Here is a 16,622-nt window from a genome sequence, read left to right on the forward strand (position 1 = left end):
ATGTGTATATATATATATAGAGAGAGTTATATATAGTTAGAGTTATATATAGTTTTATATATATAGTTAGCATTTATATAACTTTTAAGGCTTGCAAAGCCTTAACATTTTATATAAATTGAAATTTTTAACAAAACTTAAATACTTATATGACTTAAAATTTGGTCACTTAGAGGTCCAGAGAAACAAAGGAGTTTGATCATCTCATTTTAAAGATGATTATTGATTGCTTGGCCTCACTTTCCCCATCTATAAAATGAGGGGATTGTCAGTGGCTCTGAACAGCATTCAAAAGAAGAAATGCAAATGATCAATATTGATTCTTAAAAACTACAAATCATTAATACTCAGAGATATTAAAATTGAACCAATGTGGAGTTGGTTTACATTGCACTGATAAAAAGGAAAAAGAGGATGAGGACTGTGGGAAGTCAGGTCCTAATGATTAAACTGTGAATTGGCTCAACTATTCTGGAGAAAAATTTGGAATTATATCAGAAAAATTATTAAACTGTTCATTCCCTTTGATTCAGTGATCACCTCCACTTCCCCCACTACTGGGCATATATTTTAAGGAGCTCAATAACAGAAAAGAAGGCCCCTGGGCAGCTAGGTGGCACAGTGGATAAAGCACCGGCCCTGGATTCAGGAGGACCTGAGTTCAAATCCAGTCTCAGACACTTGATAGTTACCAGCTGTGTGATCCTGGGCAAGTCACTTAACCCTCATTGCCCTGCAAAAAAAGAAAAGAAAAGAAAGGAAAAAGAAAAAGAAAACAAAAACAAAAAGAAAACAAAAGAAGGCCCTCATATACCTATGCCAAAATTGCCACAGGAGCTTTTTTTTTTTTTTTTGGTAACAGCAAAAAAGCTAGAAGCATAGTGGGTATCCATTAAAGAGGAGGATATGTACGAACAAAATGTTGTGTATACCTGTAATGGAATCTCATGGCAACATGGGTTTTAATGGATTGTAAATTCAGTATGAGTCAGCATTGTGACATGGAAGTTAAAAACCTAATGCCCTCTTGGTATGCATTATGAGAGGCTTACCTTCCAGAAATAAGGAGGTGAGAGTCCTGCTGTCCTCCAGAGACCACATTTCAAGTATTATTTTCAGTTTGGGTTATGACAAGCTGGAAGGGGCAGTTAGATGGCATAGTGGATAGAGCACCAGCCCTGGATTCAGGAGGACCTGAGTTCAAATCCGGCCTCAGACACTTAACACTTACTAGCTGTGTGACCCTGGGCAAGTCACTTAACCCCAATTGCCTCACCAGAAAAAAAAAAAAAGCTGGAGGGAACAGAGAAAGGGCAATCACCATCTGATGAAAGGATTTGAGTCCATAGCCCATAAGGAGTTGTTGAAGGAATTGAGGGTGTTTAGTGGGGAGAAGGGAAGACGCCACGTGTAGCGTGATAACTCTTTTCAATGGCTTGCCCCTTCAAATAGAGGTCTGATGCCTTTTTTCCGATTTCTTGTACTGGGAGATTCCTTTTCAGGTATGGGTTGGACTAGATGCTTGTTGATGTTCCTTCCAACCCTAAAATTCTGTGATCTTGTGATTCTGGGAAAAAAAAAAAAGTATGAGGAATTCAGAGACACCTGGGAACACCTTAGGTGAATGAATGCAGAGGGAAGTAAAGTGAACCAGGAGAGCAGCATACAATGATTGCAATAGTACAAATTAAAAGGACACAGAAACAAGTCTGAACTATGACTAATTGTAATGACACCTCTTGGCTTCAGAAGACAAAGAATGAAACATACTCCCCCTCAATAGAGAAGGGGCAGATTCTGGGAAGGGACCAATCCCCGCACTGTCTGTTGGTGTTGCTGTATTGGTGGGTTTTGCTTGATTGTCTTTTTCTTGGTTCTAAGGGTGGATTCCATGGAGTTGGTAAAATTGGGATGTTATTGCAGTGCTGAAAATAAAAAGCGTCAACCAATCAACTAAAAGATGGAACCCTGGGGTTGGGATAGAGGATTGTAAAGATCTCTTTTTGATTCTAAGACTGGGATCCTCTAAATCTGTAGTATTTTTCGTGTCTCCATGTAGAGGAGCACTGTGAAGGGGAGCTAGCTAACATGTTCAAAGTGTTTGGTGCTCCTTTTTTTGTTTTGTTTTGTTTTATTTGTTTGTTTTTGGTGGGGCAATGAGGGCTAAGTGACTTGCCCAAGGTCACACAGCTAGTAAGTGTCAAGTGTCTGAGGCCAGATTTTAACTCAGGTCCTCCTGAATCCAAAGCTGGCGCTTTATCCACTGCGCCACCTAGCTGCCCTGGTGCTCCTTTTAAAGAAAGGACTACATCAATAAAGGAGGCATACCAGTCATTCACCTATTGATGACCATCTGCCCATGGGAGAGCCATTCCGATTTCTGAAGGGTTTTTTGCGGAGGTGGGTGGGGGTGGGGAGGGAAGGGTTGTTTTGTTTTTTTAGCCAGGTGAAAGCCAAAGTCTGAAAAGTCAGAAAAGCCAGCATTTCTGGGGATCAGAGAGAGGGAGCTACACCTCCCGTCCGGGAGCTTGGGCTCTCTGCCCTGCTGTCAGGGAGGCTGACCTATTTGATTCAGCCCTAGTTGTTGTCGAGAAACCTGTTTCCCCAGGCCTGGTCAAGATAATCTCTGGGCTAATGGGGTAGTAATTACCAACTTTGTTTACTGAGGTCTCATGTTACCTTAGGCCTGCTAGCTATATTCTATGTGAATAAACACAGATATTTAAAGAGAGGGGGGATCCTACAAAGATGGACTCCCCTCAAGATGAGGCCAGAGCAGGTACCCTGAACCTTCCCTTCCCCACCCCCATCAATACACACAACATCCCTACCAAATGTCCTGCAGGGAGGTTATTGAAATAATGCCCTCTGGAAAACCCAGGTCAGTGATTCTCACTGGGACTTGGGAACCAGGAGAGGCCATTTGTCTCAGCCTTATGTTGTTGTTCAGTCCTTTTAGTCATGTCTGAGTCTTCTTGACTCCATCTGGGGTTTTCTTGGCAAAAATATTGGAGTGATTTGCTATTTCCTTCTCCAACTCATTTTACAGATCAGGAAACTGAGGCAAACAGGGTTAAGTAATTTGCCCAAGGTCACACAGCTAGTAAGTATTCGAGGCATGATTTGAACTCAGGAAGATGAGTCTTCTTGATTCCAAACCCAGCACTCTATCCACTGTGCCACCTAGATGGTTTTTTTTAAAGTGAAAATAATTTATAGCACTTATTACATAGTTTTTTTTTTCTTGGTAGTATCTTATTTTATTTTCTCACCTGGATGTTTTATAGTTCTCTTTAAAATAAATTCCATTTAACCAAGCAAATCCATATCGTCTTGTTTATAGCTGCATCCTCTAAGACAACTTCTCACCTGCTAGGCAATTCCTCTGCACCAGATGTTCACTTAATCAATAATCAATCATGTGTTTATGAAGCATATACTTGGTGTCAGGCACTGGAGATTTGAAGACAAAAAGGAAAATAGTACTTGTTCTCAAAGAGTTTATATTCTGTTGGGGGTAGTACTGATTTATAAATCAGTATATGCAAACTAAAAATAAGGGAACATTTTTTTTTGGAGGGGGAAGGAAGTAACAGGTAGGATCAAGAAAAGCTTAATGTAGAGGGTGGCTCTTAAACTGCCTTGAAAGATATAAGGGGGGCAGCTAGGTGGCACAGTGGATAAAGCACAGGCCCTGGATTCAGAAGTACCTGAGTTCAAATCCGACCTCAGACACTCAACACTTACTAGCTGTGTGACCCTGGGCAAGTCACTTAACCCCCATTGCCCCGCAAAAAACAAAACAACAACAACAAAATTAACTCCTTTAAAAAGAAAGAAAGAAAGAAAGAAAGAAAGAAAGAAAGAAAGAAAGAAAGAAAGAAAGAAAGAAAGAAAGAAAGATATAAGGGACCTTAAGAGGCAGAGATAAGGAGGGCCTGAATTTTAGGCACAGGGGCACTGAGGCATTGAGACAGGAGATGGAATATCTCTGTGAAATATAGGAAATCCTCAGGTCCAGTTTGGCTGGACCATAGGGTGTGGAGAGGGGAGGAAGGTAAAATAAGTCTTTGAAAGGTGGGTTGAGGCTGACTTGTAAAAAGCCTTAATGTCAAATTGAGACTTTATACTTTATCCTTCCCATCCTAGGAAGCCACTGGAGTTGACTGAGTAGACAGAAATTTATTAAAAAGTTAAGCTCTACAGAACTTGGAGATCACTGTACACAGTAACAGCAATATTGTAATGATAAGCAGCTGTGAAAGACTTGGCTACTCTGATCAATACAATGATCCAAGACAATTCCAAATGACTCATGAGGAAAAATGTCACATCCACCCCCAGAGAGAGAGAGAGAGAGAGAGAGAGAGAGAGAGAGAGAGAGAGAGAGAGAGAGAGCGCCAATGAACTCTGAGTGCAGATGGAAGCAGATTTTCTTTCATTTTCTTTTTCTAGCTTTTTTCCCTTTGCGACATGGCTAATATATATCATGGGTATCTTATTTCTTGCCTTCTCAATGGGAGGGGGAAGGGCTAGAAGGAGGAATTAGAGGGCAGGGCTAGAGAATTTGGGACAGAAAAATCAAAATTAAAAAAAAATTAGCCACAAAAGAAAAGTTAAGCTCTACCCATAGAAGAGTAGAATGGCAATTCTTCCAATCTAGGATCTGGACTATTTTGTTTTGTCTTTGTAGTCTTGGCACTTAGGACATAGTGAATACTTAATATATGCTGAGCAGAATAGGGTAGGTTAGGTAGGATAGGTTAGTTTAAGGTAGCATAGCATAGCAAAGCATGGCATGGCATAGCTTACCGTAGACATGACCCCTAGGGTCTCCTATTTAACATAGCCCTGGCCATCAAAGGCTTTGAAAGGAAAAAATAGTTGCTTCATTTCTGGTGAAACTGCTAGCCTGCTTTAGGTTGGGCCAGTTCAATTTTTTTTTTTTTTGGTGCCTACTGTTGTGGTACCTGAAAGAAAAAACACAGTCAAGAGTCAACAGATTGTTAAAAATTTGAAATGTAAGAGAGATACAGAGAGGGAGATGGGGAGGAGAGAGAAGGAGGGAGGGAGATCTGAGTACAAACTCAATTAGATTTACTCTAAGGTTTCTTTTATATAGTAAAGCAATAAAAATCAAAGGAAATGATTTTTCTATTCTGACTGGCTATACAAACAAGGTACAGGAATACATGGGAGTACAGAAAAACTCACCATTAAGAAGATATGCTTTAAAAAAGATATATGAGATTTGTGATAGAGAAAATGAACTAACTACATCTAACCACACATCTGCAGATACTGACTAGAGGGGATAGATGGTACAGTTACATGTAACTGTAGGAAAGAAGTATCTATAGGAAAAGAATAGAAGGTTCAGGATGTTTCTTCACATATACATTGTTATATCTTGTGCTCACTCAGCAAATTACAGCCAGCCAGTAGTTACTTAAAACCAAGATGAAATTCTTTAGGTTTATAGTTAAATTCTATTTAAGGGACCTCAGAAACCAGGGAGTCCAACTCATTCATTCAATTCAAGCCTTTATTGAATACCTGTTATGTGCTATATCCTGGGCTACAAAGACAAAATGAAACAACTCCTGCTTCAAGGAGCTTATATTTTCTTGGGGGGGGGGGAGAGACACAAATAGAAAATCTATATGAAGTAATTTCCAAGGGGCAGATTTTTATAAGTAGGAGAGAGCTTGCAGAAGGCTCTGGCTGTGGGACCTTGAAGAGTTGGGTAGGCATGTTGGTGGGATGGGGCTGGCATGGGTGGGAATGAGGTTGAAGGGTACAATTAGGGAAGGGAGTTTTTTTGTTTGTTTATTTTTGTGGGCCAATGGGGGTTAAGTGACTTGCCCAGGGTCACACAGCTAGTAAGTGTCAAGTGTCTGAGGCCAGATTTGAACTCAGGTACTCCTGAATCCAAGGCCAGTGCTTTATCCACTGCGCCACCTAGCTGCCCCTAGGGAAGGGAGTTTTAGGCTAGGCAGCCGCAGAACAATCAGGGGCAAGGATCTCCCATCATAATGTACTGCAATTTTTCTTAGAGATTTGCCCATCTGAATTGAAATAATTAATAATGAGACCCAAGAAGTTCAATTCTTTCTTTTGAAAAGCCTCAGGTCTGCAAAGACGTCTCTCCCACCCCCTAGCTCCCTGCTTCCTCCACTCCAAAAAAAAAAATGTCCTAAAGTCAGCCTGGGGCCCAGGAAAATTAGAATGAGAAGTCAGTAGTGTAGGAGCTCAGGCTAGGTGTGGTCCACACCTGTTGCTGGTGTCCTAACAACAACCTCTGGGGAAGGGGGGTGCGCGGGGCGGGGGGGGGGGGTTGGACCCCCACGGGACTGCAGCCAACTAGAGCAGCCTCACAAAGGCTTTGGATTCAGCAGAAAGGGAGTTAGGGAAGACACATTTAAAAGGCACCAATCAACCTGCCGGGACAGCTTGAATTGTGGTGGGTGTTTCTTCTCAGGCCTAGACCAGTAAGTCAAGAGGGGTTGGGCTGGATTCAGCCAATCCCACAGCTCATGGATTGGGAATTTAAATGCAACTAGTCTGGAGATGAAAAGGTCTTAACTTCAAGGCTTGGTTCCCCGGGGTCTCTGCTCGAACTCCCTGCCAGGTGAGTGTGGGCTTCCTTCCCTCCTCTACCAGTCAGTGTTTGATGACTGTCCTGGCTTCGCTTTCTCTGGGAGTTCCTTCCCTCCTGAGCTGTTTGTTTTTGTTTATTAGTGAGAAACTGTCTCTCTTTTGGACTTCTTTTGATGTCTGCTAGTGGACCTTTTGAAGTCCTAGAGGAACGAGGGGACTTCCTTTGGAAAGAACTCAGTTCCCTAAGGATATGGTCACTGTTGTTTGTGTTTGAAGCAATGGGTGTGTTGCTGCTTATCCCCCTGGCTCCTCTGAGAAGCCCCCAGCCAAGCCCTCAGAATCCCATAAAGCTTTGGATCCCCATTCTAGGGTGGGGGCAGCCTTCTTCCACGCCTGCCCTCCCCTATCCCCTGGCCCCCTACCATCTCTACTTCCAGAGACACATCCTTTCCATCTTCCCCAGCCAGGGACCAGTAGCACTGGCATCTTTCCTGATTGTAGCTTTTGCTTCTTAACGCACTTCCTGGCTCCCCTCAGGGAACAGGAACCTTCTCAACAATTTGTCTCTTTGTGCAATGGTCACTCTAGGGATACATCCTGCCTGGCAACGGGTACCAGAAGCGAGTCACAAGTGGGAGAGCCTCGGTAGGGCCAGCATATCTCTGTGCTCCAACCTTAGATGATCCTCCTCATGCTCCAGGTGAGTTAGTGCAGAGAGCCCACTCCTCTGTGTGTGTGTGTGTGTGTGTGTGTGTGTGTGTGTGTGTGTGTGTGTGAAACTTTCTCTCCTTTCTGAATTTTCTGTAGAGCTTCTACTGGTTCCTTTCAGTTGGGTTGTTTGTCTTTAAGAATGTAACCGAGGGAAAGCTGCAGGTTTGTAGCCTGAAAAATAGTTTATTGTGGTGAAAGATGCCTGCGAAAGGATACATTTTCTGTTTGCTTTGTCTTATCACCAAGATAGCAAAAAAGAATTAGGATTTGCCTGAGAGTAAACAGCCATTGTAATGTCTGGTTGCCTCATGGGAGAGGCTCACCTGTGGAGCATTGATGTAGGATAATGGAAAGGGCCTTGTGTCTTTCCAAGAGCAGGAGACCTGGGTTCGAGTCTAGGTCCTGCTGCTAGCTAGCTGGGTGACCTTGAGCAAAAAAAGTCCTCTCTTCCTGGGCTTTGGCTTTCTTATCTACAAATTTCAGGGGCTGGATTACATCCCCATGGTCCTTTCCAGCTCTTAAAAAAAAATCTACATTAGGATTTAAAAAAAATAAAGACAACCTAATAGAGAATATAAGCTCCTAGGGGGTAGAGGCTAGTACCTTTTCTTCCCTTTGCATCTACAATGCCTGGCCAGTAGTGAGGGGCTTAATAAATGTTTGTGGCATTGAGCCCAATAGACTGTAGTGTAGCCTGGCGATGACTTTGGAGAGCCATCGGTGCTTCTCAAACTACTTTCGGAAAGCCCCTGAGGGAGGACTCGGGAGAACAGCTTACTGGGTGGGGGCAGGGGCACAAAGTATAAAGATGGGGCTTCTATTCTTAGTTCTTCTTCTACTTGGTGTATAGTTACACGGAAGTTACTTTTCCTTTAACTCAGGATTTCCACCTGGGGAGAATCCATTGAATAAAGTGGAGCCTGTTGCATCTTGACCTCTTGGCTTTTCTATTTTGTCTTTTGCTCTATCCCACGGTAACTTTTAGAAGAGATCATTGCTTCTTACCAAACCTGGCACACTAATAAATATATATTTTGAAGAAAGATCAGATAGTGATTTTAGAAAAGCCCTTCCTACTTGAGAAACTCCCAGTCCCCAAACAGAGAGGGTACCTGTTCTGCAATGTCAAGTCTAAAGAGTTTCAGGGGGCATCGAGAGGGTTAAGTGACTTGTCCTGGGTCACAAAGGCAATAATTCTTCAGAGGAGAGACTGGAATAGAAGATATTGAGGTATCTGATGGTTGGTCCGTTGTCTTTATTTTAATGAGCACTTATTTGGTATGAGCTGGGTGCTGGGGAAACCAAGTCAAAAACAAACCATTTCTGGTCCTCAAGGAGTAATTCTACTGGGGAGAAACAGGATAGATACAGCTAAGTAAATACAAGGTAATTGTGGGGAGGAATGATAATAACGGGGTGGTTTAGGTAAGGTGTAGGAGGTACTGAAGGAGGTAGGGATCACAAGAGGGAAAGATGAGGAGGAAGAACGCTCCAAATATGGAGATTAGTCTGTACACAGGTCCAGAGGTAGGTGATGGTATACTGTCGATGGGAACAGCAACAAAATGGTAGCCAAGATAAAGTGTTGCAACTTCTGTCCCACTAGCTTTGGTGGTACTTGGTTACTTCTGGGGCTTAGGAACAAGAAGGGACTTGAAGTGAGCCAGCAGGGCAGCTCTTTACTTCCTCACTGATGGGGTTGAGAATGAAGCCCTATGGATGTGACAGAGGTGTGGGATCATCTCTGGGTGAAACAAGGCCCTGTGAAATTTAGTGATTTGTTATAGCACCTTCAGTTCCAAGGACTGGGAACATAGATGATAGAAAGATGGGAGTGTAGGACACCTGGGATAATAAGCTAATCTAGGTAAGTAAGATCTGAAATGAGATCTTAAAGGTCTTAGATAAAAGGAGAGAGATAAGCAGCTTGTCCTGAGAGCCAAATAGGGACAGCTACACAATCTTCATAAATTAGTGTTCTATCACCTAAAACATCTTTACAAAGGAGTCAAATTATTTCCTCTGGGCTCTGTTATTTAAACTTAACTCAACAAACATTTTTTATAAGCGAGGCTCTATCCTAGGTGCTAGAGATACAAAGCCCAAAGTGAAAAATTGGTCCCTGCCCTCAAGGAGTTTATAGTCAATCTGAGGAATACAAAATAAATGTAAAGTAATTTTAGGAGGAAGGGAGTTTGTCTGTGTTTGTGTTGGGGGATTAGGGATGGATCTGGGAAGAACCCGAGTAGATGTCTCATAAGCTGAGCCTTGATGGAAACTAGGAATTCCAAACAAGTGGGGAGTAGGAGGGAGCTCATTCCAGGTTCGAGGGATTGTCCACACTGAGGCATGAAGTGGGAGGAGGAATGCTGGATTGAGGTTAACAGCAACCAGGCCAGTTTGATTGGAATGTGGCATTCACTAAGGAGCATGTAACATGCCTGGAAAGCAGGGCTTTCCAAGACATGCCCTAGGTCCTTGAATTTTGTTCTCCAGGAAGGTGGGAGCCACCAAAGTTCCTTTTTTTTTTAGTGAGGCAATTGGGGTTAAGTGACTTGCCCAGGGTCACACAGCTAGTAAGTGTTAAGTGTCTGAGGCTGAATTTGAACTCAGGTACTCCTGACTCCAGGGCCGATGCTCTATCCACTGCGCCACCTAGCTGCCCCTAACCACCAAAGGTTCTTGAGGTGACAGGGGCAGACCTTTGTTTTTGGTTTGGCTGTGTGGAGGCTAGAGTAGAGAGGGGACAAGAGAGGCCAATTAGGAAGATAGAGCCATTGTCAGGGTAAGAAGCAATGAGTAGGGGCAGCTAGATGGTGCAGTGGATAGAGCACCGGCCCTGGAGTCAGGAGTACCTGAGTTCAAATCCAGCCTCAGACACTTAACACTTACTAGCTGTGTGACCCTGGGCAAGTCACGTAACCCCAATTGCCTCACTAAAAAAAAAAAAAAAGAAAAAAAAAGAAGCATTGAGGAAATAAAAATGAGGGTCAGTTGAGTGGGGAGGAGGGGACAGATAAGAGAGATACTGTGGAGATTGAAGCTACAAGATTTGGTGACTGATGGGATATAAAGGAGAGGCAGACCTGAGGATGATCCTGAGGTTTTGAATGTGGGTGACTGGAAGGATGGGGTGCTAATAATTAAAAAAAATGCGTTTCCTTGGAAGCACCAAAACAAAAGCCACTTCCTTAAAAGTGTACAATATACTGGGACAATCATGATGTCTTCTAATGTAACATTTCTCCTTTTGACCAATTAGAATAGTTTTCTTTTTTTACTCAAAAAATATGCGTGCGTGTGGTCAGGAGACTCGAGTTTTAGTCTGTTTATAACGCCTTATGGCAATATCCCTTAACCATAAATTTAGAGCTTGAAGGGACCTCACAGGTCAGTCAGTCAAGAAGCATTTACAAATATTTACCATTTGCCAGACACTGGAGCCTGGGACACACATTAAAAAAAAAAACAAAACGTGTTTTCTACTTTCCAGGCATTTGCATCCTGATAGATAACATTGACTGGCTCATTTCCTTTCTCTAGCCATCAGTTTCTTCATCTGTCCAATAGCTGGTCTTAATGGTAATTAAGGTCTCCCCCAGTTCTCAAGTTCTTTATTAAGCAGGAAAGCATAACTGCAATTTCAGTGTTTCTATCCAAGACCCTTCTAATGTCCCATCCCTCTAGAATTGCTTTTTTTTTTTTACTGGTTTCTCTTTTTGATTGATGTCTTGAACATCTCAGAGGCTGTTCTTAAAGTTGTTGCCTATGTACCTGTGAGGGGAAAAGGTGGGGTAGGGCATTCTTTTTTTTTTTTTTTTTTGGTGGGGCAATGAGGGTTAAGTGACTTGCCCAGGGTCACACAGCTAGCAAATTGTCAAGTGTCTGAGGCTGGATTTGAACTCAGGTCCTCCTGAATCCAGGGCCGGTGCTTTATCTACTGCACCACCTAGCTGCTCCCAGGGCATTCTTTTTTCCCCCATTTTTATAGTTTTGGAAACTGAGACCCAGAGCAGGGAAGCATCTAAATAGCAGGGATCACAAGGGAGATGGATGGTGGTGGAGGCAGTCGGGGTTAAGTGACCACCTCCTTTGTCCCACTACCTGGTAGGGCTTATAATGATTTCACTAAAAGGCCTACAGGTGTGTTTTTAAGAGCGAGGTGGAGCATGAAGGGACAAGGAAGCCCAGCTGACCTCCTCTCTCAGTTTCTTCATTTCCTTCTCTGGAAATGCTCTGCACCCCCTCTATTCTCTGATGGCTCTTCTACCCCCCCCATGCCCTTAAATGTATTATAATTTGTATTATGGTCGTTAGTCATCTCTCTGCTGCTTGATTATACATCATTTTAAGGAAGGGACCCTGCTGTCCTTCATCTTTGGTGCCCACGCCTGGTTCAGAGCCTCATAGCGACTCTTGCAGTTATGCTAACTAAAGATGCACTCTGATGGGGATGGGGTGTGTGCTATCGTTTAGTCGCTCAAACATAGTTATTATGTGCCTACTCTATGTATCCTGGTACAGTGGGAAGGACGCTGGCTCTTCAGTCTGGGAATTTGGGTTCAAATTCCACCGATGATGCTTCTACTTGGGTGACTGGTAGGTTTCTTCACCTGTAACACCTGGGGTTGGACCGGATGGCCTCTGAGGGCTCTTGCAGCTCTAGATCTAGGATCCTTTGACTGTCCTCACGCCCAGCAGAGAGCCCAGCACATAAGTGGAGTTTAATAAATGCTTGTTGATGGAGTGAGTTCACTTTGAACCTGTCTTCCCGGGAGGACGTTCCCAGTAGGTGGAGGGTGCAATTCTTCCGCTTGGCCACCAGATAGAGACTCTGAGCTTTCTCGGTTCTCCGGGCTGGAGGGGGCGCTCTGTCTCCGGTCTCCCTGTGCAGCCGTCAGCGTCGCTTCCCGAGCATGCGCGGCAATGGCAGCTCTGGGCCTAAGTGATAAGCGAGTGCTAGGCGGGCCCATGGAGCCACTTCCGGGCGCGGAGCCGGCGCGAGCGGCGGCGGGAGGGGGAGGGGCCCTACGAGGGGAGGGAGGGGGCGGAGCAGCCTCGGCTCCAATCTCGGCGGCGGCTGCGGCGGTCCGGTCTGGGTCCGGGTCCGGGTCCGGGTCGGGCCTCCGAAGGAGGGGAGAGGGAGCCTGCTGCGGGGTGAGGAGAAGGGAGAAGGAGGGAGGGGGCTGAGGCGAGCCTGTCCTAAGGAGTCATCTGGGGTTCCCTTGGGTTTTGGGGTCCCTCTGTAAGGTCGGAGGTCCTAGCTTTCATGGGTTGGGGGAGCCCCTTTGAGGGGTCTGGGTCCCTCTGGTTTGAGGGTGGCTCCGGGAGGTCGGGGATCCCAGTTCTGAGGGATTGGGGTTCCCTCTGCTTTGAGGGTACCTCCTGGAGGTCAGAGGTCCCAGATCGGAGGAGTTTCGGGGTCCCTCTGAGAGGTCTGGGTCCCTCTGGTTTGAAGGTCCCTCGAGGAGGTCGGAGGTCCCAGCTCTGAGGGGTCAGGGATCCTCTGGTTTGAGGGTTCCTCCGGGAGGTCGCAGGTCCCAGTTTTTAGGGTTTGGGGGTTTCTTTGAGGGGTCAGTGGTTTCTCTGATTTGGGGGTCCATCTGGGAGGTCGGAGATCCCCGATCTGAGAGATGGAGGATTCTTTTGCCCCTCAGAGGGCTTAAGGGTCCTGGGGTCGGGGATCTCGGCAAGGGTCAGGGCTCTTTCTGGGTGAGTTCTCCCTGAGTGGTTGGGGGGGATTGAACGCAACTGATTCTAAGTGGTTTCAGGGTTCTGAGGGGTGCCCCTCCAAGGGCTTTTTGGGGAATCTGCGGGTCCCTGAGGGATCAAGAATCCCATTCTCGAAGGGTCGGGGGGGAGGGAGTATTCCTGGGGGGGGGTCGCAAATGGGCGAAGCTCTTCAGAGGGCACTGGGTGGAGTACAATGGGACCCTGATCCTCATCTCGGCAGGGACCTGGGTGGAGGTGCCAGACCCAGGTCTTACGGGATGTGGGGTTGTTCAGAGATGGATCAGATCCAGCACAGGAAAGGTTTAGTGGGGGAAAGTCGAATTGAGGGTGACCCCCTCCCCACCCCCCTTGAGAAGTTGAGCTGTGGTAGGGGGAAAGAAACTGATTCCCTGAAATTGACTAGGGGCAGGTACCCGGGTGTCCAGTTTGGGAGGGATCTTCTGGGTGGAGCCTGAGGGAGCCTGCTCCTGATTCGCTCAGCCAGAGACTAGGGGCGGGGCCCGATTGAGTCCCTAGGAGTGAAACCTGAGCTTTCAAAGGAGGAAGCGAAATCTTTTTTGACTGCTCAGGCTGACTGGTGGTGTTCATCAGCCTTGCAATTAAACCACTTGTTTCCTTTTTTTTTTTTTTTTCCTCACAGCAAGAAGGCACAGACGGAAGAGCAAGAGGAGGAAGATGTTAGACTGGGACCTTCTAAAGATGGTGAGTCTTTTTCAGATGCAGTTTTTCGTGGCTGAAATGGAAATTTACAAATTTGCAAAAACAGATCGGCAGCATGAATCAGGACACTTGGGTGTATAGATGCCACCTCTGGTGTCTTTTTCAGGGACAGGAGAGCATTTAAACCTTTCCTTATGGCTTAAGTTATGTCTGGAGAATGGAGGATCATGGGGAGATAGATGCAGAAAGACACAGAGACAGACAGAGACACAGAGAGGGACAGAAACAGAGAACAAGGACATTTTGACTTCATATTTGTTGCTTTCCTTTCTCATTGTCTTTGGCTTAGGTGTAGGGAACTTTTAGCTTCCTTGCTGGTGTTGGTTTTGTTGAATAGTTTTCTTCTTTATTGCCTCTTTATTTTGATCAGTGTTTTTATTTCCTCATTTCTTTTTTTTTTCCTTTTCTTTTTTTTCTGGTTTAGTAGAATTGGTTGTCATCTTGGGAAACGGGCAGGATCTAGTCCTGAAATTTTCCTTCTTTGAATGGTTATTTCTTCCAGTGGCAAAACAAATAGATAGATGAAGGTAAACTGGTAATCAGATCTGGATTGTAGTTGGGAATTATGGGTGATTTTAGTAACGCTGTGATTCATGTCTAGGCTTGGGTTCTTCACAGACCCTGTTTAAGACTTTGGTCACCAATGATGATCGTAGTGAAATTTTGGGCATTTTCAGTAGGTCTTGTCAGTTGTCAGAACTCTTACTTTAATACACATGTGTATATGTTTATGTATACACACACAACACATACATATACACATATTTGTGTGTATCTGTAGCTATGTACACATGTACACACAGATTTATATACACATATGTTAACACACAGATGTATAGATACATGTACATATATATTTGCTGTAGGCTTGAAGAGGTCTTTGTTTTATTATTATTTTTTAAAAGAGTATAAATCATAGACACTTTTCCCCCTCTGTGGCTCAGCTCCCAGAAGAGATCTGATTTAACTCTGTCTCTTTCCCACTTGATTTTCTTGCTCCTCGCTAAGTTCCTGCATATAAGATTCAGCTGAGTGCTACGTACATGAATGAACATACTATTTCTTGGATTCTTAGGTTCTGGTCCATAGACTAATCATTAGTATGATTACTTTCAGAATAGGGACTCTTTAGAAGGATGATCAGCCAAAGTTGGTTTGGGAACAGTCAGTGATGGCTCTCTCTCCAGCACTGCGTAATACTGACTGTGTTTTGGTGGTGGAAATGTTTCAGCGCTCCTCCTGGTGTGGATTCACACAGGTGTACCTAAAAGTTAGTGCGATTACTAGATGAGGCAATCTCACTGGAAAGAATAGCTGTTCCTTTCTTGAATTCTTGTTTGAGGTAGAATGGTAGAGAATCCGTAGCCAGTGCCAAACGGGGGCTGTTTGGGGTGGCACATCTGTTAGAGCCCAGGGCTTGGTTCACTTGAAGAGTTTGATTGCCTGTTGTGTGTGTGGTCCTGCAAGCTTAGGTGTTTTGTGAGCAGCAAAGAGGTAGAAGACATGATTCTCACCTTCCAGGAGTGTATGTAAGATAGGAGTTTGTGGGGAAAAAAATAGACTATAAGGCAATACATGATGAATGAAGTAGACAAGTGCTGTAGGTAGTCCTCGAGGGCTTCTCAGAGATTGAAAGCCAATCTGGGCCTTGAAAACATGGCCTTTGGCCTCAAGTAACTTAGAATCTGGGGGAGCAGTGAGAGAGCATGCTAAGTGTATGAGGAGCACAGATAAAATACTGTGAGCTCACAGGAAGAGGTGAAGCCTCATGCTTAGCTGGAGGGGCAGAGGCTTCAGGAAGCCTGGGGCATCTGAGGGCATCTTAAAGAATGGAGGAGATTTTGAGGGGCAGAGATTGGCTGGCTGGGGTACACCTGCATTTAGTCTTAGGTCCAGGGATAGGAAAGGATGGGTTTAGGGGTGGCATACAGCAAAGGTCTAGTATGACTGCAAGGTAATATTGGTCTGGAAAAGTAGTTTGTAGTCTGATTGAGAAGGTCCTTGAATGTCAGGCTAAGACTAGCCCACTATATATGGGAGGGGACAAAGGGCCATAGAAAGATTTTTGAATAGAGACAGTTACCGGCTCTGCAGTCTGGGGACCTTGTCTCTGACACCATCTGTACCAACTGGGGCAGGTCTCTTGCTTTTCCCCTCAGTGTCAGGCTCCTCATCTGTAAAATGAGCAAGTCGGGCTACTTGGCCTCTGGGGTCCTTTGCCCCTCTTGATCTGTGGTGTCTCCTGAGCCCTTTGTAGACATCATTATGATTTCATTAGTAAGGGTCCGAGGCAGGGTTGAGCCTGGTCTTACTGACTTCCAGTGCCTCCATGAGGCCCAGCTGCCTCTGATCAGGGCTGTCCATTAGGAAGGGTCAGGGGGGATCTGGAGGATGGTGGGAGTTGGAGGAGATGGTGAGGAGTTAAGATGATTGCTGTAGAATGAAGACACATTATTTGGGAAGTGGCTGATAGGGAAGCTTGTTTTGCTTAAACATTCATGATTGTTAGAAGGGTTTTGTTCCATCCTTTTTTTTCCCCCCCAGTGGTGGGGGGAAGTAGAAGGGATAAAAGATAAAGTGCTTGTTAATGGAAAAAAAATGCACTTAAAACAATTAGATATTGCCATAGCCTCTAGCTCTTTTTTTGTATCACTGATAACATGGGGATCTCTAGTTGCAGCTGTTTTTTCCACATACACTTGTATTGTCTCTGCTGCTACATCCTAAGTTCCTGCAGGACAGGAAGCACATCTTCTGCTTCTTGGTCTTTCCCCTTAGCACAGGACTAGACACAGAGTGGGGACTTTTGCTGATGGGACAGATCACTCTGGAGGGGTGGAGGTGGTGGGAGTGGTGAG

At 44.8% G+C, this 16,622-nt stretch overlaps 1 protein-coding gene across 1 annotated transcript in view; it reads left to right on the forward strand.

The window, feature by feature from the left end:
- Window positions 1-12,358: 12,358 nt before the first annotated feature.
- Window positions 12,359-16,622, forward strand: part of SGPL1 (sphingosine-1-phosphate lyase 1) — a 77,279-nt gene continuing 73,015 nt past the window's right edge. Inside the window, exons 1-2 of the mRNA XM_043985413.1 lie at window positions 12,359-12,468; window positions 13,685-13,746. Coding sequence (XP_043841348.1) covers window positions 13,720-13,746 — 27 coding nt within the window. The 5' untranslated portion in view covers window positions 12,359-12,468; window positions 13,685-13,719. The remainder of the gene's footprint in view (window positions 12,469-13,684; window positions 13,747-16,622) is intronic.

Source organism: Dromiciops gliroides, chromosome 2 (genome assembly GCF_019393635.1).
Source record: "Dromiciops gliroides isolate mDroGli1 chromosome 2, mDroGli1.pri, whole genome shotgun sequence".
NCBI classification, from domain to species: domain Eukaryota; kingdom Metazoa; phylum Chordata; class Mammalia; order Microbiotheria; family Microbiotheriidae; genus Dromiciops; species Dromiciops gliroides.